Below are 22522 nucleotides of genomic sequence, written 5' to 3' on the forward strand. Positions count from 1 at the left end.
CTTTCCAGTGACCTTTTAAACAAAGCAATTCATGGGGTTTTCACAGGCGGGCTGGCAGCGAGCGGGCAAAGCTCGTTCCCCCCTCGGCGGCCACGGAGACCGACACCGGCCCCTGCCGAGCGTGTTGGTGGCGGTTGTACTGACGGGGCTTTAAGCTTTACACAGTTGAGACTTTCTGAATTCAGGAACAAAGCCCCCCCTGTATTTACACCTTTCCTCATCTTTTGGGGCCATGTCTCTCTGCTGGTGCCTGGACCAGCAGCCCACGACCGTGAGGTCCCGTCTGGGGCACCAGCAGCCCACGGGTACACTGCTCTGCTCAGACCAGGACTGCAGACTTCTCCGTGCACTCAACTCCGCTCAGCCCTCGAGACCTGATTTTAATTTGCTCTTATGTTTTTTCATTCAGCAGTTTAGATCGTCTTGGTATGATAAGCTGCTACAGGAGTTGAAAATTCTTATCTGTTTCTATTGCTTTCATTATTTGTTTGTTTTTCTGGAAGGAAGGACGAGCTATTGGACTTTCTCATTTTCTCTGCGTGCTTAGTCATAGCTCCTTAAACCCAGGCTGTTTTTTCACAAAAGCTGAGATATTGAGAAAATTCAAATTTCCTGTGTGGTCTCGTATGGAAAAGTCTCTTTAGTTTTTTGATGGTGGCATATTGAAAATATACTTTTTTGTGAAGTGTTTACCATGTTCTACCCTGGCCTCACACGTCCACATCCACGCAGTTTAGAAATGGATTCCTGCTGGTCACAAAACATCCCTTTCCCCTCCTTGCGCCCCAGAAGGCGGCAAAGGTTTTTGGTGCCTGGAGGTTGAAATGTATGATGCAGCATCTAGGAATGAATCAGCAGGTCCTTTATCTTGTTTGCCACAAGAGTTCATGTTTGTGTGTTTTAGATGTGGGATCCAGGAGGGCGCCTTGCTGTCCCGACGCGACAGTCTCGGGGCGGGCGCGGGTGGGCAGGCCCACCCGGGTAAAGGGGGCCCCTCCTGTGCGTGTCTGTGCGTGCCGCCGCAGGCTCCGGGAGGGGACGTGAGCTACCCAACAGCAAAATCTAGCTAAACTCCAGTACTCAGGATCATTTGTATGTTAGGTGAGGGAGCAAAGATAGATACGTTTTGTTTATCTTTTGGGAAAGGAAGTCAGAGAAGGGCTTTCCCTGTTTCAGGCTCTACGGTGGATAATTGAGATATCGGTAATCTAACGAGCACAATTCTGGAAACGGTTGATCTTCAAGGAAACCCTGTGAAAATGAGGCTGGCCGCAGACAGCGAGTCGAACGCGGCTGCACGTTGATAGCACTGTAGGATGCTGTTTCAGCGCCAGCCATCCTACCTGGCTATTAAGCACGTGGTGCCCCATGGGCATCGTCCAAATAAGTAACGATTGAGGTGTAACGCGTGGGGTGCATTTTAAATGCATCGCAGCCAGGAAGAGGGTTCTGCTCAGGAAAGTGATGCAACGGGTGCCTTGGCAAATGAACGCTGTGGGAGGAAGTGCAGAGCTCTTTGCAATGTAAATAGGTTTTTAATTCAGTTTCACAGCCCCTCCCCTCACGCTGTTAAGAAAGTTTGACTTTGAAGTGAAGCCCAAAGAGTTGTTATCTGCTCAAAGGCAGAACAAACATTTTCATGTTATCACCCTTTTGCCCTGTGTGTGAGGGAACCTGGCATGCCGGATACCAGTATTGTCTCCCTAGAACCTCGTCGCTTCTCTGGGAGTCCTGTGTCGACTTTCACACAAATGAACCACTTAAATTTCTTTTTATTTAATGTCTTGGCTAAAGAGACAGAAGTCCCAATATTTCCTTTTCCCATGTCTCCCTAGTTGAGCTCGAGCCCTTTCCGGGCTTTCTGCCTGGGATATCTGTGCCTTCAGCAGTGGCTTGCCTTAAACTCAGACTTAAGCCCTAGCTGAAAGGGGGTGCAGCCGAGACCTGTGGTCACCCAAGGAGAAGCCTGCTCCCGCCGCGGGGGCAGGATTTGCTGTCAGCCTGTAGCCGGTGCCGCTGCAGCTCCTCAGCTACCAGGGGCTACTCCTGAATGCTTTGTCTCTGCACATCAAGGACCTTGGTTCAGAGTTTTGAAAATATTTGGGGTTGGATGTCAAACATTTTTCTTCCTCAAATGGGGTGATGGTTAAGTGGTTTCCTCTTCCCTTCGAAATGAGTAAACTTCTAAACCACTAAGCTGGTGAGTATTGACTGAGTCACCAACGGGATTAGTGGACATAAAACACATTGCGTCTGGTTTACTTGGACCTGGCCTTGTTGCAAGCCTGAATGCACGGCGTCCGCTGGTGAAACGGTGCTGAGCTGCCGTGTGTGTGTGCCGAAAGCCAGCTGTTGGGTTGGTTGGATGGGGAGCAGAGTTAGGGAGAGGGTTTAATCCTTTGTTCCTTGCCCACGCGTACCACAGAAGTGGCAGAAGATGGGCCAAACCAACCACTGTGAGAGCCCTGGCTAATGTTTTCTTTTCTAACAGAGGACCGGCTCTTATCAAGGACCAAAGGACCTTTGCAGAGTGTTGTTGCAGCTCACGTTCTCCTGCCGAGTCACTTTTGGGAAGTGCAAGTTAGAAATTACCCCTCTTCCCAGACCTTACCAATTTTTGAGGATTTAGTACTGAAAAGAGATTATGTGCACTGCTGAATACGGCCTGTAGCTAGTGGGCAACTCCCGAGGTTAAATCACGCTTTCCCTCCTTGTGCCGTGGCGGCCCGGTGCCCCGCGCGCGGGGATCCTGCCTCTCCTGCCTTTCTGGAGCCGCTGCGCTTGGCCGTGGATGGGAAGAGCAGCGTCAGAGGTTCTCTGCTGTCTGACTTTTGATGGATGAAGCCCTGCGAGCACTGCTGCAGAGAGCGCACCCATAACCACCCCGAGCACGCGGAGTGGCGCAGCGCTCTGGCCATGCCTGCGTCTCCCCCGTTGCCAGGGCTCCTGCCTGCTCTCCTCCTGCAGAAATAGCTGCCACGCTCTGCTAATGCATCTGAAAATAGCCTGGGAGGAAGCAGAATTGGCTAGACCAAACAAACAGAACAGATCTCTCACCGAGACTGGGGCCTCTGCCTGCTCCCTGGGTCCTGTGCGGGCAGCCCGCTCCCGCTGCGGGGTTTGCTGGGAGCGGCAGCGGGGCAAGATGTGGCCACCCCTTCGGAAGCTGGAGACCCCGACCCAAAGGCGTGAGGCTGAGGAGTCGTAGGGCTAGCTAGCCTTTTTGTGTCTGGATCTGCCGGCTGCAAGATGAGCTGGGATGTTGAGGTTGGGAAGCCCGACAGCTTGCAGCCAAGTGAGATGCAGTGAATTATGAGCCCATGACGCGGCCCATGGGAGTACAGTGTTGGCTTTCACCCTCTGCAGCACGTTCCTCTCTTGTGCAAACACAGCCACACCTGAAGTTGTGCAAATACTCTCCACCATGTTAAATCCATCATGACATTGGCGGTATGCTTATCAGAGCTAGATAATCAATTTTAACTCCTTGTATGGAAAGGGCAGTCCAGGAGTGGACTTAGGGTCCGCTTAGCGGTGGATGACGTTGACCCTAAGGCAAGGGCTGGACTGGTGGTGTCCCCTGGCTCCCCGTGCTTCGTTTGCAGGCGCTTGGGCCTGTTCTTTCCCCTTCTCATTAAAATAAATAAGCAAACAGAGAGTTATTTTTTGGAGGCTGGATTTACAGCGCAAATTCTTCACGCAGCAGCAGGTCCCCACCACGAGCCAGTGCCTGGGATGGTGGTGGTTCGGGGGGGGGGGATGTGTGGGCCTCCTGCTTGCTCAGTTGCCTTCTTTGCCTGCTCCTGCCCTTGCATGGATGTGCGTAGCCCAAGTGCAGGTGAGCTGTCTGGCTGAAAGCCAAAGGGAGAATTTGGCATCCAGCTGTCTTCCTTGAAAACACTGAAAATGTGTGTCGATCGTTGGAGACATCCTCCGCTCATTTGCTGGCCCTGGTTAGGACCTGCAGGGACATCCCTGGTCAGGCTGGGCTCGGCCCCGTGCTGCTGGGGCTTGGCTAGGAAGAAGGTTGTCCTCACTCTCTCTCGTGGGAAATTTATCTCTGTCATCTTTGTTTTCCATCCTGCAGCTCATTTACAGCGTTGCCTTTATCTCCGCAGGCCTGGCGTGATCACCATGCAGGCGCTTTCAGAAGAGGACCGAAGGCTATGGATGGAGGCAATGGATGGCCGGGAACCGGTGAGCAGAAATATTAGTGAAAAAAACATTGGAGAAAATTGTGGAGAGCTTTTCGTAGCCTGGGGCAGATTGTTTGCTGCGAAGCAGGCTGTCACGCAGCGCCTGCCAGCCGGTGCGAGAGCTGTATCTGTGGGGCAGCTCGCGCCTTCTGCCAAGAGAATAGTTTAATCCCTTGGTTAAATATTTGAGGTAATACTGTATCTCCTGTGCTTGGATTGCTTGAAGGTGCGGTGGAAAGGAGGAGGGTAGGCTTGGCCAGCACAAACACGCTGCTGTGCTGTGCTGAAGGGAAAACATGGCAAAAAAAGCAGTGGAAGAAAATACGCTGTAGATTTCCAGGGCTTTTTGAGTCCTGCGACTCATCTGGCAGCTGTTTCTGGGTCTTGCAGAGAACTGCAGATTTCGTGTGAGCGGAGGAGTGTAGCCCCTGTTCCCCGTACTCAGCAATAGCCTCCTCGCTGCTGTGTTTGCTCCTGTCCTGCCAAAGCTGCACAGGCTTCCTCACCTCTGGAAGGGATTATGGAGCTTTTCAGAAAACTCATAGTTGTTGGTTTGGGTTTTTTATTTTATTTTTTAATGCGTAATGAAAAGTTTACTGCCAAGCTCGAAGAGCTTGGGCCGATTCTGACTGGGTTGCCCGGGAGGAGCGCTGGGGTGGGCGCTGCGCGTCGGTGGCATGGTCCTGCCTGGTTTCGGCGTGGCGGCCGTCCAGCAACGAACGGCAAACACAGCACTGCCGAGCAGCCTTTGTACGGGGAGAGAGACTAGACTGTGGGCCTCTGTGCCTCAGCGTGGCCAAAAGCGTAGCAGGATACAAAGAGAAACTTTGCGGATAGCGAGAGCAGCCAGGACTGTTACGGGACAGCCCGTACATTTTTGGAGTAGATGTCTGTGCTTCTGGGCTTGAGTCAGGCTCTGGCAGTCGCAGAAGAGTCCATGTGAGGAGCAGGGTGTCCCGTCCCAGCACAGCCCTGCTGCCACAGACTGGTATTGATTTGAGCAGATTCTCTCCAAATCCACGAAAAACCCCTTGTTTATCAGAAAGAAATGTTCATTAAAGCCAGGTGAGACGTGGAGCCACGCGGGCTGTTCAGTGAATGCTGGAAAGCACACGCTGGGCTTAGTGAAGCAACTCGCTTTTGAAACGTGGGGTGGTTTGGAGGTCTGGAAGGCTGTGTGTGCGTGAGGGTGCTGCTGTGTATGTCGGGTAAAGCATTTCGTTGTGGGTCACAGCCAGGTTTCAGCCTGGAATCATAGAGCCATTGGGTAATTCAGGTAGGATGGGACCTCGGGAGGTTTCTAGTCCAACCTCCTGCTCACAGCAGATTACTTGGGCTGTTATCTGGTCGGGTGCTGAAAGCATTCGAGGAAGGCGACTGCTCAGCCTCCTTGGCCTCTAGCTCTGCTGCTTCACTGTCTTCCTGGAGGAGTTTCCCCTGATACCCAGTCTGAACCTCTCCTGTTCCATTTACACCTATTGTCTCTCGTCCTCCCACCGCGCACCCCTGTGAGGAGCCTGGCTGTGTTTTTCTGGTGCCTTCCTTGCAGGAAGGGTGCCGTCAGGTCCTCACAAAGCTTTTCCTTCTCCAAGCTGAATAAATGCTGCTCCCAACAGGAGCTGCGTAGCTTGGATGCGCTGCGTAGCTTGGATCTACCTCTGATGGTCATCACAGCGCTCTGCCACGTTGGTTTCCTCCCTGCAGCAAAATTGTGCTTCTGGAACAAAAATGCTCAGGTACACCTGCAGACACACTATTTCCAAGAACAGGCACTGTGGGACATGCAGGCAGAGAGGCAAAAAAGGACTAGCTGTGTGTTGTGTGCACAGGACAGCCTCTGCTCCCTTTTTCTGTCGTGTTGAAAAGGGGACCCTTGTTTGGGAGAGCTAGCCTGCCCCTCCACCCTGGCTCTTGACCCGGGTGGCCCTGGGGCAGCTTTAGTGGGAAGATAGTTGGATATAAGACATACCAACCTCTCCAGTTCCAGCATGCAAGCTGTCTTGTTCCCTCCTAAATTAACCCCTACCTTGATTGTGGCGACACCTGGAGATGAGATAATATTTATTGGCACAGGCTGCCCGGAGAGGTGGGAGAGTCACCGTCTCTGGAGGTGTTCAAAAAACACATAGATGTGGCACTTCAGGGCATGGTTTAGGATACATGGCAGTGTTGAGTTGGGGGTTGGACTTGATGATCCCAGAGGTCTTTTCCAACCTTAATGGTTCTATGATTCTATGATTTTCAATTTCTCCAGAAAAAAAATGTGCTCCTAGTCCAAATCAAGCCTTGTCCTCCTCCAGCCTGCTCACCTGCTCCCACTGCCTCGTCTCCACCGAGCACTGTTGTTGCGAGGATGCAAAACCCAGTCACCTGCAGCGGGAGCTGCACGAATGTGGTCATCCCATTGCATTTTGACCCGCTGATGTTACCAGGACTTGGCACAAGAGCAGAGCCGATCTGATAGGACTGGGTTGCAGAGGTGCAGCCAGAAATTTTGCGTGCCTGTGAAGTGCTATACGTGTGAAAGGTGCGGTGAAGTAACCAGTGCAGGACTGCCTGGATTATCCTGTTTCAGAATCTGGTTATGTGAACTCTTCCAAAAACACACAGATCTTCGTGCTGCCGCCTGCGTATTTCTATTCTTCCCTATCATGCCCATCAGCTTAGGGTGGCTTGCTCATCCAGCACATCAAGGATTGTTGCTGCGCATTAATGCAATACCTCATGGCACTTAAATGCTAATGGCTTCTAAACCTGGCCTTCCAGGTGTGGCGCGGGAGCCATGGGAATGAAGCCTGTATGGAAATGGATCCAAGAGGCATTTTACTGACGAAGGTGGTGCGTGTTGACAGGCAAGGTAGCTCCTTGTCCTCGGTTATCCTCCTCGATCTGTCAAAGGTGGTGTTGGTCTGTTCTGTTTGGGTTCTTATCTTGCAACACCGGGGTGTGGGACGTTAACCTACTCTGCAGAGATTTCCTTGAGCAAGAGACAAGGATTTAACCTTTGGACTCCTAGAAATATCCATTCTATGCTCCGTCTATATTTTTGTAAGCAAAAAAAAAAAAACCCTACTGGAAAGAATGTCTGGTTTTCCTTTGATTTGAATATTGAATGTGGAAAAGATTGGCACAGTAGGGACAGTAATTCCATGTGCAGATTCAGGCTGTGGAGAGATTAAAGGGGGCTGGAGTTTTTCTTAATTATAATTAAAAAACTAAAACCAAATGTTGTATTACATTTTAGTAAGACCTAAACATAGAATGTGCGCTGCATTAGCCAAGACGTTTGTCACAACTTGAAAAGATTTATTATATATCTTACAGTCAAAGCAGTCTCCAGATAGCTATCATCAGACTGTTAACTCTTACCACTTGTTATTAATTTGGCTAAAAACCCTGTGTTGACTTTGGGTTTTCTTTTATGTTACAGAGGCTGTTAATAGGAGAAAATACTAACTCCGTAACAGAGCAGTTGCATTCGTTTGTGTTAGGATATTCAGAATAAGTTTCCTATGGTTTTTCTTCTCTGGTGATGCAGTTTGCAAATGTATATGGTGGAGGCCAGAGTGATTCTGAAACTTTGCTGGAGCCTAAGTCAAGAGCAAAAGCTGCGTTGGCTCATAGCAGTGCTTGTGGTAGGCTGCAGGATTAAGAGAGGCACAAATTAGGCTGTTTGCTTTGTGGCAAAGACCTGAACAAGATAAGCATTTTAGTAAGGTTGTGGCTTTGCTTGCCAAGTCTGCAGCGAGCATGCCAGCCAAAAGAGAGATGTCGGTGTCAGCCGTTCCTGCTATTACCTTCTGAGCAGGTTGGTTATCTTAGAAATCATTGTCACGTCAGTGAGGGCAGAAGTGGGGTACTGGGTTTGACGCGTTCAGGATGTGAAGACGTTTCTTCAGGAAAGTGAGCCTCACAACGTAAGGGCACATAGAGGGTTAAGGGTATGAAACATGTTAGGTCATATCCCTGTTGAGCTGTATTGTTCCGTTGTCCATAACCCTGAGTGGTGATGAAGGAGTTAGCGTTAAACGGCAAATGCCAACAGCCTTTGATCCTGTCAGGGGAGCTAAGACATGGATGGGATCTGAGCAGTGCTGTTCTGGCACTCGTGTCATGCTGCCCTTTGCTCGATTTGTTTTGGGTTTCTTTTTTGTTCTTTAACCAGTCTAAAAAAATACAGCCAGCATTTCATATCGGAGCTGGTTTTATTAGTGGTGTATGGCTGAGTGCACCACGGGCTGGGGACGAGCAGCCGGTCTCATGCCCTTGTAGGACTCTGGAATGGAGACACATCAGCAGTGCTTTCTCCTTTCCTTCTCTGCTCCCCTTACCCTCTCTCTGGTTCTTTAACATAATCTGCAGGTTTGCAAATGCAAGAACGAAGTACAAAGTCCCTTGCATGCTTTGGGAGGCTCGAGGCTGGTCACTGAATGCAGAGGCTGGTGGGTTTTGTCCCGGGACCTCCCAGGTGTCGGACTGCAAGGGCCCTGCTCCTCTTGGCATCACTTAGTCCTCGGGTAATGAAGCTCCATCCTCCAGAAAGCAAATAAGCTTTCAGCTCCCATTCTGGAAGGATATTTCAGGACCTCACTGCTCTGGTGTCTAGAAACCTTCCCATGGTTTCCCACCCGCCCAGGTTCAGTCGTGTCCAGTTCACGTCTGCTCCTCCGTGTGAGGACTCTGGGCTGCACGGCCATTGAGCTGCGTGAAGCTGGGGCCTGTGGGGACAGGCGAGTGGCAGCTCGGTGTCTGGGGTTGGTGCCGGCTGCTGAGACACCGTGTTCGTGTTCCCAGCCAAGGGCTGGGCATGGCTGGAAGCGCGATGCTGTTTGTCAGTGCTGGGAACTCGCGGCGTTCAGAAGTAGTTACAGCTGAATTAATGGGTGCCCAGAGGGCAAGATCCACAAAGTCTCTTAAATGATTTTTTGAGATATTATGGAGACACTTAAACTCTCTTAGGCCTTCCCAAGGTGCCGAAGGTCTGCAGGCACCAGCAGCCCTTTGCTAAAAGTGTTCTTCTGCTTAGATGTGCCACTCCTTTGCTTGGGCGAGGAGCACCCTGCGCCCACTCCTGGCCGCCACTTCAGCAGCATGTTTTACCTGCTTTGTGCTTACTTCTCTTCCTCCATCTGAGCTCAAACCAAACTCTTTCTCAGGCTTCAGTCAAGATGTGGCTCCCACCTGGCTTGGAGTTTATGGTGGGTCTGTTGTTTATTAGCCTGATGAAATTAGGTGCCAGGTGAGGTCAGCGTGTCTGAGTGCCTGTGAACCTGCACAAGCACCCAGAGCCTTTCCTTGGTGGTGGGGGGGTCTGGTATTGCCCAGTTTTCTAGGGTGCGGAGGGCTCTTGCTTGCAGCCCACAGGAGCTCGGGGCAACCACGCATATCGTGGTGGGCGTGAAGGACTTGATTCCCTTTCCACAGCCACCTCCAGGCTCCTGGCCATGACTCAGCTCAGCAGGGCCCACCTCGTCCTCGGCCCTGTGGCTGTGAAGGCCACCCTGACCCTTGCTGGGCTTGTGGAGGCCGCCCTGGCACATGGTGACCGGGCAGTGTTGCATCGTGCGTGTTTGGTGTCACCTCCGTGCTGGGTTGGGAGCGGCGGTCAGGCTCCTGGTGCTCGTCCCCCAGCGCTGGGGGCGTGCAGGCACCACAAAATGGAGCAGGGAGGCGTGGGGGGAGGCCGTACGGCTGCTCTCCACTAGATGGCAAGCTGAGACCAGCCCGCTCATTGCACTTGTGCCCCGGCGGGGCGAGGGCAGCTCCCCTGCATCCTCAGGAGCTCCGCGGGGTGCCTGGGGCTGCCCTCACCCACCCACCCCGGGGGGCGGTGGGTTTGGGGGAGCGATGTGCTCCCCAGAGCTGTGCCTGTCACACTGTTTGTGCTGCACGGGGTGGGGAAAGCGCTCGCTTCTCAGTTTTGTCCCCAAAACTCGGCACAGCCCCAAATTAGAACCGCTTCCCTCCTCTTTTCCTCTGTATTCCTTCTCCTGCTGCCCCAAATAAGCAACTGATAATTTTGGGGGCAGGTGATGTTTAATCATGGTAAACTGAGGGGAGGTGAGCACAGACCTTCAAAACTAAGGTCTCTCTGCGTCTCTGTCCCTCCCCAGCCATGGGGGTCCTTCCCGCCTCCCTGTCCCTCCATGGCCTCCAGGCCTGAGGCTACGGCCTCAGTCACCATCGCCTGTCACTCTGGTTTGGGCCCGGGGTGTCCTGGGGCCCCTTCCCAGGGTCCCTGCAGCGGACGCTGGGGTGCCCTGCCGTGGTGGGGCCCGCGCCCTCCTCAGAGCCAACCCATGGTGGGTTGATTTGGTTTGGTAAAAAGAACCAAAGCGAAATTGCCGGCAGCATGGCTGCTGGTCCAAGCCCTGCGTCCCACCGCCGGCCTGGCCGCCGCAGGGCAGGAGCCTCCCCTGTGGTGTTTCCCCGCTCAGGGTCTCCAGCGGTTCCTCCGCATGCTCGGCCAAGGCCGACGGCGATGGGATGGCGCCCACCATTGCAGCGTGCCGGGAAACGCCTCTGAAGCTCCCACGGCCGTGGTCCTGGTCCCGGCCCCTCGGCCACGCTCCCTGTCCGACAGCTGTTCGGCGGTGCTGGAGCTCGTTCGGCATTGCTGCTCTGGAAATGTCGTGTTGTGTTTTTGTAGCAAAGCCCAGCCTAACAACAAAGCCCAGCCTTGCATTCCTGTCCAACGTGCAGCACCCTCGCCTCCCGCCTCCTCCTCGGCTATTGCTTCTGGGAATTCTTTCTGGAATTGTTTTTCATTTTCCTTGTCTAATTATACAAAATGGTGAGAGATTAATTTCCCAGTGGAAATGATGTCTTTTGAACTCAATCCAGTGCTTTCAACCTCGGCATTCCTGTCATTTTGGCTCATTCAAAAAATAAATTAACTTGAAGGACTTCATCCCAACACCCGCGCCGCCACGGGGGGCGGTTGGGCACCAACCGCAGGCCTTCCCAGCCTTTTCGTATTGCGCCAGGACTCACTGGAAGCTGCAGATCTGCTTTATTGTTTTAATTCATTTCATCTCCGACTCCTCAGATGTCACTTTCTTCTTCTATATTGGTTTTAGTACTGCACTCACTACCTCTGTAGCTAAGTGTTTCCAGCAGAGCTTGAAAAACCCTCTTTGATGGAGATGGGGACCAGTGATTTGTGCTTCGGATGCGGTGTTTACAGCCGCTGCCACACCGGCTTCAGGCGGGACTCGGGGACCAACATCTTCCATTACTGATAATGCCAGCAGTGCTTTTCTCCGAGGGCGCTGGCTCTAAATTGGTAGTCACTGGGAAAAGTGAATTATTAGAGGTGGTAGAAAAATCTTCACCCAGAACATCTTGGCTACAGATAGTGGTCTTTGGCTGTTTTCTCTTCGCGTGGGAGAGCCTGTGGGCGAGATGTCGGGGTGATCATCGCGTTTGCTGTTCTGGTGCTCTCAGGGATTTGGTCCGTGCTCGCCTCTTCAGCGTGTTTCCTCGCGGTCTTTTCCGCGCCGATCTTTTTACCCCCTCGATCCCGTGGTGGATTGAAAGGTGGTTATTGGCGTATGTTTTATCTTGCGTTTTTTTTCAGGGCCTTCATCCTATCTGGGTTTGTTTGCTTATGTCAAATTCTTTTTCTCTTCTGTTTTCCATGACCTGCCTCATTCCTGTTGCTGCTTCTCCATCTGCCTGTCTCTGTCTTTGCTGAACAGAACACTTTTTCCTGCTCTGCCCCCTCTCAGTCTCTAAGTTTCTATTGTTTACTTATTCTTTTTGCCTCTATTCTGCTGCCTGACCCAGACAACCTAGTGAACTTTCCCTGAACCTGCAGTCTTGCCCGTGGCCCCGCACCGCCTGGGAGCACCTGAACTGCCTCCGGGAGTGGCACCTCTGCCTCGGTGGACGTACGTCACGTGCGGTGATGGTGAGCCCCTCTGCCAGCTTGGCAGCAAAACCTGGCCCAGTGAAGCTCCTGCTTGTCTTTTTTTTTGCATCCCACAGTTCAAGATTTTTGCCCAAAAAAAGCTCTTCATCCTCTTTTTGGGGGCAAGGTGGTAGAAGGAGATCCCCAGAGGATCAGCCTGAGCTTTCAGACCGAATGATAATTTGTCATGTTAGTTTCTGTATCACATGCTCTTACTGCTGTTCCCTTCTTCTCCGTCTCCTGTTTTGTAACCTATTTTAAGCCTATAATAGTAGTAATTTTACATCGAGTTTATAAGCTTTTATTTTGTTTCTAAAGCACTTAAGCCAGTGAGGTCCTAAGCCTTGACTTCAGGCTTTTATTTATGGTTCCAGCAAATGCTGCTTCAGTGGTTGCTAGCTTACCCAGCCAGAATCACTGCTGCTTCAGGCTGACAGCTTTTTGTCCTTTGTTTAGGAAGCTGTTTGGGTGACAAAGAGAAAAATGCTGAGAGAAGCATTCTAGATCATCTGTTAAGATGAGAAAAGAGCCCTCTGGACTGCGTTTACACACCTAAGAGTGCTATCCCACCCGCTTCTGGCAAGTTTGTGGCCTCTTCTCTGTCTTCCAGCTCTGTCATTGGGGACATCCAGGAGCAGAGCAGTGGCTCCTGTCTCTGGTTTTCATCTCTTGTGCATGAATGCCTTGTCATTTAATGCATTCCGTGCTGTAGCCACCTTTGCCACAGCGCTCTTCGTTGTGGTCTGGGCTGCACTAATTGGCTGTGGAAGCTGGGCTTTACTTGAAGACTGGGATGGCTGGTCCCATGAGACGAGCTGGGTTTCTCTCTCCCTTTGGGAGATGATGTTGGTTCTGCTGGGGAAGCGTTGGCAGCTGCCCGTCTCCTCTTGTATTACCTTGCTGCTGCTACCCACCGAGGCAAACTCGCAGAGGAGTGAGGGCTGTGAGTGTAGGTCCGCTCACGGATCCACAGGACGTCGTACAACACACACCTTCCGTGTGGGACACCCACCGGCTGTGCCGCAGCACGTGCTTTTCTTTTACTTTGGTGCAGGCCAGGAGGTGCGCGTGGTGGTGAGAGGTGACCTGAGTCTGCAGAGTCCCTGGGGAGCGATGGTTAACCCAACTTGAATCGCAGCGTGCTGGCGACAAGTGCAGCGTGTGTGCGAACAAGCTAGATCTGCTGACGTGTGGTAACTCGCCTCTAAGTGTGGGCCTGGACAGGCGAAACTGCTTAAGGAAAGGTTGCGGAGTGGTTGCATCAAGTGATTTTGTTACACAGCTCTGGTGTGAAGCTGGCTGTCCACCCTCCGCCTGCATCTGTCCAGCTGTGCTGGCAGCCTCTGTGGGGAGGCACAAAGCACTCCATTGGAATGAAAGACCAAAGAGAGTATGTTTGCTTTCCTTTCCTCTCTGCTCTTATATCACTTCTACTTAGAATTATTTGAGCAGACAATTCAAGAAACACGTAGAAATTCAGGGAATAGCTCCATGTTCGTGGAACAAACTTCTCTGCCAAATTGAGTAGACTATTAGAGTATTTTTTCTACGCTTAATTAAATATCAAAGTGGTTCATTGTACAGTCAGTTGCAAAACTAGCCTCTTTCTTTGTTTCCTCCTTTTTCGGTCCTTGCATTTCATTTTAAGTGGTGATTTACTGTCCTGCTACAGTCCCACCACGGCCCCTGACCCAGGCTTTTTCCTTCTCCTAGCTGCAGCGTCAGAAGAAAGTCTGCCCTTTGAAACTCCAAACATTTTAATAATCTTATTTCTGTACTTCTGGTCTCCCTCCTGTGCCCCCCTCGTTCCTGGCAGACCCCCTGCAGCGCCGTGCCCGTGCGGAGCCGGGGAGCTGGGCTGGGCTCTGGCAGGAGCAGGCATGCTGCGGGCGCAGCACTGCCGAGGAAGGCAGCCTCTGCGCTGGGCTCCGGCTGCAGCAGCGCGCGGGGTGGATGTGCCCCAACGCCATCTCTCAACCAGCGTTTGTTGGATGCCACGTGGTAGAAACGCTCCTCGTGAGTGCTGTGCACGCTCCTGGTGCTGTGTACGTGCTGGGGGTGAGTAGTTTCCCAGGGAGGTTATTAGCGTTGTGGAATTTTAGGACATGCCTGGAAAGGGGTCAACGTCCTGCTGCAGTTTTGGAGAGGGGCATTGAGACCGTTTAAGTCTCCACCGGGCCGGCTCCCAGCACCAGGGAGGAGAAGGGGCACTGCGAGCCCTGTGCTGCATCCCAGGACTGCTCCAGGAGCCCACCTCTGCAGCCGCCCGGGGCTCACGGAGCTCTCCCTGGGTGCCGAGGGCAGGGCTGGCGAGGGTGGGATCGCGGTCTCCTCTCTGCTGACTTTCCCAGAGCCTGGGGGTCCCTGCGACGGTCTGTGCTGCCACCACAGCTGGCCTGACGGCCGACCCAGTGCCCCCCATGAGCGGCCGTGCAAACCGAGGCTTAAAAGTGGTCTTGTCTCAAAGATGTTAAGTCTTGGCATTAAACCACCAGCCATTGTTCAGAACAACTGGGCAGTGTAAAACCTCTTTTCACAGAGGAGGAATGCGAGTCATGTCTGTGTTACAGTTATTTTAAAAATAAAGATGACACTGTCATTTAAAATTAGGTTGGTTTTGATGTGTTCAGACTCCGTGTTCGTCAGTAGACGTTGAAAGGAGGAAGGGCGTGTGTGCTTGTGGGAGAGAGGGAGAGCGAGAAGCTGGCTGGACTCCAGTGCAGATAGCTGGCGGAGGAGGATGTGCGAGTTGTTGCTCAAGCATCCTAGAAAACTTACGGGAAGATGTTAAACTAGTAGAAGTTTTCACTTTTAATCAGTCACTTGAGTGATCTGAACATATCTGCTCTGCTGGACTTGGTTAAAAATGCTGCTCTGTGAAAATTTAAGTGCTTTAGTTATTCCAAAAATGTATTTTTCGAAACCAGTTGACCTTTAGTTACATTATTCTAGAGACAGCTGTATATTTTACATGCTTTGTTCCCCATTGCTTCCACCTACCCCCTTATTCCCCCCCCCCCCCCCCCCCCCCCAAACTGTCTGCTGCTTCATTTCCTTTCAACATTTAGACATGGTAGGTTGGTAGTTGGTTGACCCAGGTAATTTTTTCCATAGTTTGACCCAGGTAATGTCTTCCTTGGGTGACAAACACGGCGGGTTATATAACTGCGCTGAGCTAAGCACACCAGATGGCTGGCGGGTAGCCCGGTCAGCTTCGGCTTTGGACGCTCTTGGGAATGCCTGCACTTGTAATAAAACGTGGGCTTGTTTTTAATTAGAACCATCATTTAGTTCAGCGTGGAGAGACAGAAGAGCAAGACCCGTGTAGAGGATTCGAGCCCCCAGATGCTCCGCTTTTGATAGATTTTGTTTCTTTTTTGTCCTTTTAATCAGGCTCAGGCATCGGTGTAAGTTCTGAGCTGAAATTTATTGTGAAAGGAAGGAGGGGGAGAGAGAAAGAAGGGAGCGAGGTGGGAGGGTGGCTCCGACTGCAGTGCATTAGTTCAGCGCTGAACAGTAGGTTGGGAGGGAAGGCAGGAAGGAAGGAAGGAGCTGCCAGGGACCCTGGGCCACCCTCTTCCAAATGAACAGCCCTCGTTTGAATGACATAAGCCAGCATTTCACAGCAGGTTTCTGCTGCCCTGCCAAGTCTTTCACTTGGGAAGCAAGGCATATTTTTTCCTCCCCTCCCCCTGCAGGGAGGTTTGCGGGGATGCGGGCTGGGAAAGATCTTGCTCCTATCTGTATCGTTCTGGCTCAGAGAGCAAGGAAGGTTATTTCTAGCCACAACACAGTGTAGTCTAGCTCTGAAAATCCTGCTTGTAGTATGAAAACCTGGCTCTCGGACAAAAATAGAACAGGGTTGATAAGGCAGAGCCAGAAACAAGGGCTGATTTCATCAAGGTTGCCAGGTGTCCTGCTTTTAACAAGGAAATATGCTTTTTTGTACATGAGCCTTCCTGCTCTGTGCTTTGCTGGCATCCTGCTACTGGACTGTGTCCCAACATAGCAGCTCTGCAATGGTGTGCCAAGCTTGCTTGGGCGTCAGGTGCAGAGGATCCTGCCTGCCGTGGTATGGACCTGTGCCGATCTCGCTCTTTTCTTTTGCTCTTTTCTTCCTTCTTTCCTTCTTTCCTCTTCCCCCCTTCCCTGTTGCTGCAGGGGCAGGGTATATGGTGTCCTCCCCTCCCCAGGCGTGCCCCCCACATCTCATGAAGGGAGCCGCAGGTGCCCGGGGGCTCTGGCCCAGCTCTGGGCATTCCTGGGCACGCCGCGGGAGATGGCTCTCTGCGGAGATGCGGCCGAGTAGCGTGGTGGGAATCTGCAGCTGATCAAATAGCCCCTGCCGTTTGGGGGTGTCGTGGTGTTGCACCTAATCATGCACGGCTCTGGGCGTCAGGAGGCAGGTTTGGCTGTGACAGCAGGGTTGGAGAGGTGCTCTCTGTCTCCAAGGGCCGCAGCTGGCTCAGGGTGTGCTTCCATACACAGCTGGATCCACACCTGGGCAGCTGTGGGAGGTGGGGAGCCTGCCTGCCTCTTCATCGCTCCCTGCAACTACCTGAAAGGAGGCTGGAGTGAGGGGGGGGTTGGTCTCTCCTCCCATGTCACAAGCGATAGAATGAGAGGAAACGGCCTCAAGCTGCGTCAGGGCAGGTTTAGGCTGGAGATGAGGGAAAATGTCTTCCCTGCCAGAGCGGTCAGGCCCTGGCACAGGCTGCCCAGAGAGGTGGGGGAGGCACCAGCCCTGGGGGTATTTAAAAAGCATGTAGACGTGGAACTTCAGGGCATGGTTTAGGAGGCCTGGAGGGGTTGAGGGTTGGGGGTTGGACCTGGTGATTCTGGAGGTCTTTTCCAACCTTAATGATTCTATGATTCATCCGTGACTGTTCTTTCTCTGTTTATCTATTGCTGGACCAAAACGTTTGCGTGCCCATGCTGTGAGCCTGGTCTGGCTGCAGACTGTCAAGTAATAATAATACTAATGACTGGCTTGCTGGGTTAATTTTCAGCTGGATCAGACTCCCTGTGCAGCTACAGAGGTGCTACCGCTGTCTTTCCTAGCAACAGTGGGAGAGTGTGGCTGTGAGCATGCAGAGGGCGAGGTGTTTTCCTTCAGCTGCAGAATGGTGTTAGATAAACCAAAGCCAGCTGTGAAACCACAGTGTCATGCTGCTGCCCACGGAGCTGAGCCGGGACCTACGACCATCTGTGGGCATGCAGGCACGAGGACACGGGGCATTCAGCGTGCTTTGTGGCTCGCGTACCTGCCTGCGTGTACGAGGGCAAGTGAAACGGCTCGTCAGGAGCATCACCGTGACAGCAAGAGCAGCAAAACGATGCACAAAGTGTTCCTGGCAAGGGAAATGCTCGCCTGGGGAGTGCCATTTTTGAAGAGCAACTTCTGGGGCCCCCCGGGGCAAGCTGCCGTCCGTCCACATGCATCGCCTTCTCTCCCCTCTTTCCTCCTGTGGCGTGGGAAAGCAAAGCAGAGGAGCCAGCTTCTCCGACGTCACTCCCAAGGGAAAGGTGCTCATGATCAGTGGGAGCAAGCGAGGGGAGGTCGGGAGGGCCGTAGGCTGCCTGTCTTCATGAAGGTGGGCTTTGGCAATGACATGGAAAAGGCAGAAATGCAGTAACAGCCACATGAAAAGAGAAGCGAGCGCTGCCATACCTGGCCAGAAGAAAGGGATAATCCACAGGCTGGCCTTTCTCAGAAGTCCCCGAAAGCGCTTGCGTCCGACAGCAGTTTGGGGCAGTGAGGAGTCAGCTCCTTTGTGGTCTTTGCAGTCAGAGAACATGTGCCCCCCGTATATGCTAAAATTAGGCTTGAAAGTGCTGTTTTTTCACTTTGTTTTCCTTTTGAATTGCTGTGGAAATAATGGAGTATTTGGCATTAAAAACGGTATAACCAAATAATGCCTTATTATCTCTTAAACTGAATGTGCTCAACAATTCACTGAAGTTTTGCTCTCTTGAAACCACTTTGAGTTCCCCGAGATCTCCATGCAGAACCTGTTCGTTGTCTCATTTACAGTGCCTTCCCTACGGTTCATCAAAGGGATTTTTGTGTGCTGCTAAGGCTATAAGTGAATGCAAGAGTTAGTCTCCTCTGGCCTTCTCTTAAGAGCACCTGAGCGCTGAGCAGCAGCATCCTGAAGGGATTTTTGTCCAGGTGTTGCAGGATAATTTTCATAAACCATTTCCTTAATGGTTGCAGCCTCTCAGGCCTCCAGCTCCACGCGCAGGGTTGGAAACATGTTCTCCAGGACTGATCTTGATGCGTTTCGGTTTCTGTTGTGCTCTGAAGGGGATGAGGACTTTAGGACTGCAGGGGACCGATCAGGTGCATCGTTGGTGTCCAAGTGAGAAGGACATTAAGAGAAAAGGCTTGTTCCAAGTGGATCTTCTGTTGTCCCTCTCACACAGGGCAATCGAACGGGTAGGAAAAGGGACGTGTAGGAGGCCCAGCATGTGGTTCCCGCTGCTGGGCTGAGCGAGTCCTCGTGCAGTGGCCGCTTTGCGGCTCCAGGGTGCCGCAGTCACCACCCCGCCTCGCACCGTCTGAGTCAAGCTGCGTGGCTGGACTCCAGTCTGCATGCTGGTTTTCACCCCATTTTCCCTCTTCCTTTATGGAAAGGTTGCCAAACACCCATGTAAAACATCTGTGTTCCTCCTGCCCCGTCTTCACGACCTGTCCTTGGGTGGCTGGCAAGCCAGTACCAATTCTGGATACCAATTCTGAGGGAATGTAATGATTTCTATTTATACTCTTTTGGCTTGTGGGTCTTCTGAGCTGGAAGTTGAAAAACTCGTTCATGGTTGTTTTGAGGATTTCTGAATATGAATCACAAGGAAATTGCATAACACTGCAACATTTCCTCCTATTGCTCAGGGCTTTACAAATACTGCGCTCCTCCAGGGAGGCCAAGGAAATCTGGCAGGACTGGCCCAGTTTGACAGTAGTTTTAGTATAAATGGAAAGTCTGGGCTGAAGGGTAGGTCCCACCACTTGTAAAAGGAGCGTAAGGTGGAACCTTCCATGCCAGGGCATGGACCAGGTGATGGAAGGGGTGGGTTCCTTCTCGAATGGAGATCGCTCTGTGACCGCAACACAGGACCGCTGGCCCTGTTGTTGGTTAAGGCTTTTCTATAAATCGCCGCTACCTCCCACCTCTGAGAAGTGACGCAATTCTTTCCTCTAGATTTGGGCAGAATTTTGTGCCGATATTGGAACCTGACACGTTCTGGGAACTGTGCTGAACACCGTGCATCCTCCAAGGGATACGGCTTAGGTTGGGTCATTTTAAATTTAAATTTTAAATTTAAAAGCGCTTTGAATATGAAATGTAGTGTATTCATATAAAGGATGGGCGCACACATGCAAATGCTGTATGAAAGCGTGGTTTATTTATTGTGGAGGTTAATAAACATCGTGGCCAGCCAGTGTGAGGCCTGAAATGAGGAAATAAACATAAAATTACTCACCTTTTCTTAGTTCCTCTTTCAAACCCCCAGCTACTTCCTTTTTCCCTTTCTTTTCCCACAGCCCAGTTTCATCCCAAACAACCCACCTACCTGTTTGCTCTTTGCTTACGTGTGCAGTTCGTTTAGGATCAGGTTGGAAAACTGATGGATCGGATTCTTCTTGGTTTACCTGTGTGCAAGCAGGAGATGGCACCAGGCCGTGAATGGTGGCTGTACAAGTACTTCAGGCTACAGATGGCTGTTGGAGGATTTTTGATTATGAAAGTCCACGGCTTATATTTTTGTTACCTGCGGCTCCAGCGTAGGTATTTAGATGTAGTGGTGACAGATTTGGAGTCTGAGGGGGGGACTGGAGCGGGTACAGCGGTCTGCATTACTACTTCTGCCTGTAGTTTGGTCCATGTGATGTTGGAGGCGTGAATTGAGCAGAAGGCAATCAGCTGCGGACACCTGCGGTGGGGTGTAAAGCAAGTTCCCCTCCGCCTCGTCCCACCGGCAGCGAGGGAGCAGGGCGGTTTGGCGTTGTTTCCTGGGCCGCCGGTTCTAGCTAGCTCACCCTTGAACGTCGGAGGCCTCTTAATGGTCTCTGTGAAACTTTCCTCTGCAAAATGTAGTGTGCGTTTGGTGAAATATTTCAACAGGAAGAATTAACGTGTTCTTTGAGAAATTGTTTTAAATATCGAGTCGATAATTGAGCATAGGGCAAGCGTTCTGGGGGGATTTTAACTCTGTGGGAAAATTTCAAAATAATCATAAATTGCAATTTCTGTTGTGCTCTTATAAAATTTATGCTTACAGGTGAATCTCAATTTTTTGCTAATAGGTCACAAAGGCCTTGTTTAAGCCTCCAACTAACAGTGATTCTGCAGTAATCAAGCAGCAGTAGCTTCCGCTAAAAAAAGGTAGATCTGGTTTTGTTCAGGATATTTGACCACCTACAGTATGAATTCAGAAAACTAAATCGGAGGCGTCAAGGCCTGCAAATTTTGTGTTCAGTTAGTGTATTTTTTTTTTTCTATTAACATCGCTTCTGAAACTTCCTAGTAAAGATACGTTGGCTCTGCAGATACAGACAAATGGGCACAATTAGGGAGAGGATGATATTAAAAAGGTTGTGGTGCTGCAGGGTAGGGATTTGTTTCTGAGTTAGTCACTAGCCCCAGTTTTGTGAGTTTATAACTGAGCCTGTTCCCACAGGTGGTACGTGGGACACGGGCCCGTCGCCTCTCTCAGCAAATGCTTTCTTCTCTCAAACTTCCTACCCTTTATCAGTGACTAATACTGAAAATTGAAAGAAGCTGTCTGGGTTTAGGTCTGTTTTCTCCAGAGCGTGTTAACAACAGGAAAACGGCACGTGTGCATTTACAAGTACACGTATGTTATGGTATTTGATCATCTGGCTCCGTCCTGGGCGACGCACGTGTCCGCAGAACTGCCTGTTCTCAGCAAACCTCTCGCGGGCCGTCTGCTAAACGCTGTTACCCTGCGAGGTGTAACCGCGCCGTCCCTTCGTGCTTAGGCTGGCGCAAGCGCCGGAGCCCCGTGTCTCGGCGCTGCGTCTCGCGTGGAGAGGCAGCCTGCAGCAAACCTTTGCGCAGGAATTGTGCACAGACACGCAAGAAGGAGGATTTGGGGAGGGGGCAAAAGATATACCTGCCTTTCTCTTCAAATCCAGGACTTGAGAGTTGTTTGGAAGGGGTCTTAAAAGGCCGTGCGCTCCCAGGCGGGCGCCCATCTCTGCCAGCGCTTCTCCCGGGACAGACGTGGCCGCAGCCGTGAGTCTCGGCGCTGTGCATCTGCCTGGGCACGCCAGTGCCCTGCGTCCTGAGCCTCTGTGCAGCCTGTGCCCCCGGTGATGCCCACCCGTGTGCTGCAAGCAGCGAGCCTGGGGCAGGGCAGAGCGCCTTGCTGCGGGGATCTCGCGACTCTTTCAGGATTGTTTTGTCATTTGCTGTACAAATCCTATGGGGAAATATTTCAGTCCTTTACACAAGCGAGGTGTTTCCCCCTCTGCGTGCTCACTGTCCCTTTGGTCCTCTGCCCCGTGCAGCCGGTGCGGGTGGGCAGCCCTGAGCCTGGGGGAGGCTCCTGCAGCCAAAGGCTTTGCGTGGTTGGCAGGCAGTGGTGGGACGTCTGCCTGTGCTGGCTTCAAACGTGGCGAGGGAGAAACGGCCACGGTCACTGTGCTGGCTGCGTCTGCAGAGCGGTGCTTCTGCCCGAGGACTGTGGGCAGCCGTGGGCTCGGGTGGAGCTGGGAGGTCAGGGGTGGCTTTGCAGCCTCTGCTGGAAGAGCAGCTCTGTACGGAGAACTTTGAAGATCTTTGTTGTCCAAACACAGATCCGGCAAACCAGTAGCTATGGGGGTGACTGGAGGTCTCCCCAGCCGAGCTGGGTTTTTCTCTGTGCTGAGCTCTTCTGTTCTGGACTGGGTCGCTGAGCTTGTTCGCCAGTATCGGGAGGCTCAGGGAGCACGCTCTGCATCGGGAGCACCAGGGAGCGTAGGGCCTCCGTTGCCTCCGTCCCTTGGCAGAAGTGATTGGATTTATAATTTTCTGCAGTGCTGTAAAGATGAATTGACAGTGTAATGGCGTGGTGGAGTTATAAGGAGGCTGGTGCAGGGAAAACATGTTATAGAATAGTAGAATAGTTTGGGTTGGAAGGGACCTTTAGAGGCCATCTAGTCCAACCCCCCTGCAGCGAGCAGGGACATCTTTACTTAGATCAGATTGCTCAGAGCCCCGTCCAACCTGACCTGGGATATTTCCAGGGATGGGGCCTCCACAACCTCTCTGGGCAGCCCATTCCAGTGCTTCACCACCCTCACTTTAAAATGTTTTTTCCTTATATCCAGTCTAAATCTCCCCTCCTTTACTTTAAAACCATCACCCCTTGTCCTGTCATAACAGGCCCTGCTACAGAGGTCACCCCC

General features: G+C 51.9%; 1 protein-coding gene across 5 annotated transcripts in view; it reads left to right on the forward strand.

The window, feature by feature from the left end:
* The window catches only part of ARHGAP26 (Rho GTPase activating protein 26), a 154041-nt gene that overhangs the window by 40237 nt on the left and 91282 nt on the right, over positions 1–22522 (forward strand). For all 5 annotated transcript variants that reach the window (XM_075103012.1, XM_075103014.1, XM_075103013.1 and 2 more), the window contains exon 11: positions 4119–4197. In XM_075103012.1, the coding sequence (XP_074959113.1) occupies positions 4119–4197 (79 nt within the window). The remainder of the gene's footprint in view (positions 1–4118; positions 4198–22522) is intronic.

Source organism: Phalacrocorax aristotelis, chromosome 8 (assembly GCF_949628215.1).
Source record: "Phalacrocorax aristotelis chromosome 8, bGulAri2.1, whole genome shotgun sequence".
NCBI lineage: Eukaryota > Metazoa > Chordata > Aves > Suliformes > Phalacrocoracidae > Phalacrocorax > Phalacrocorax aristotelis.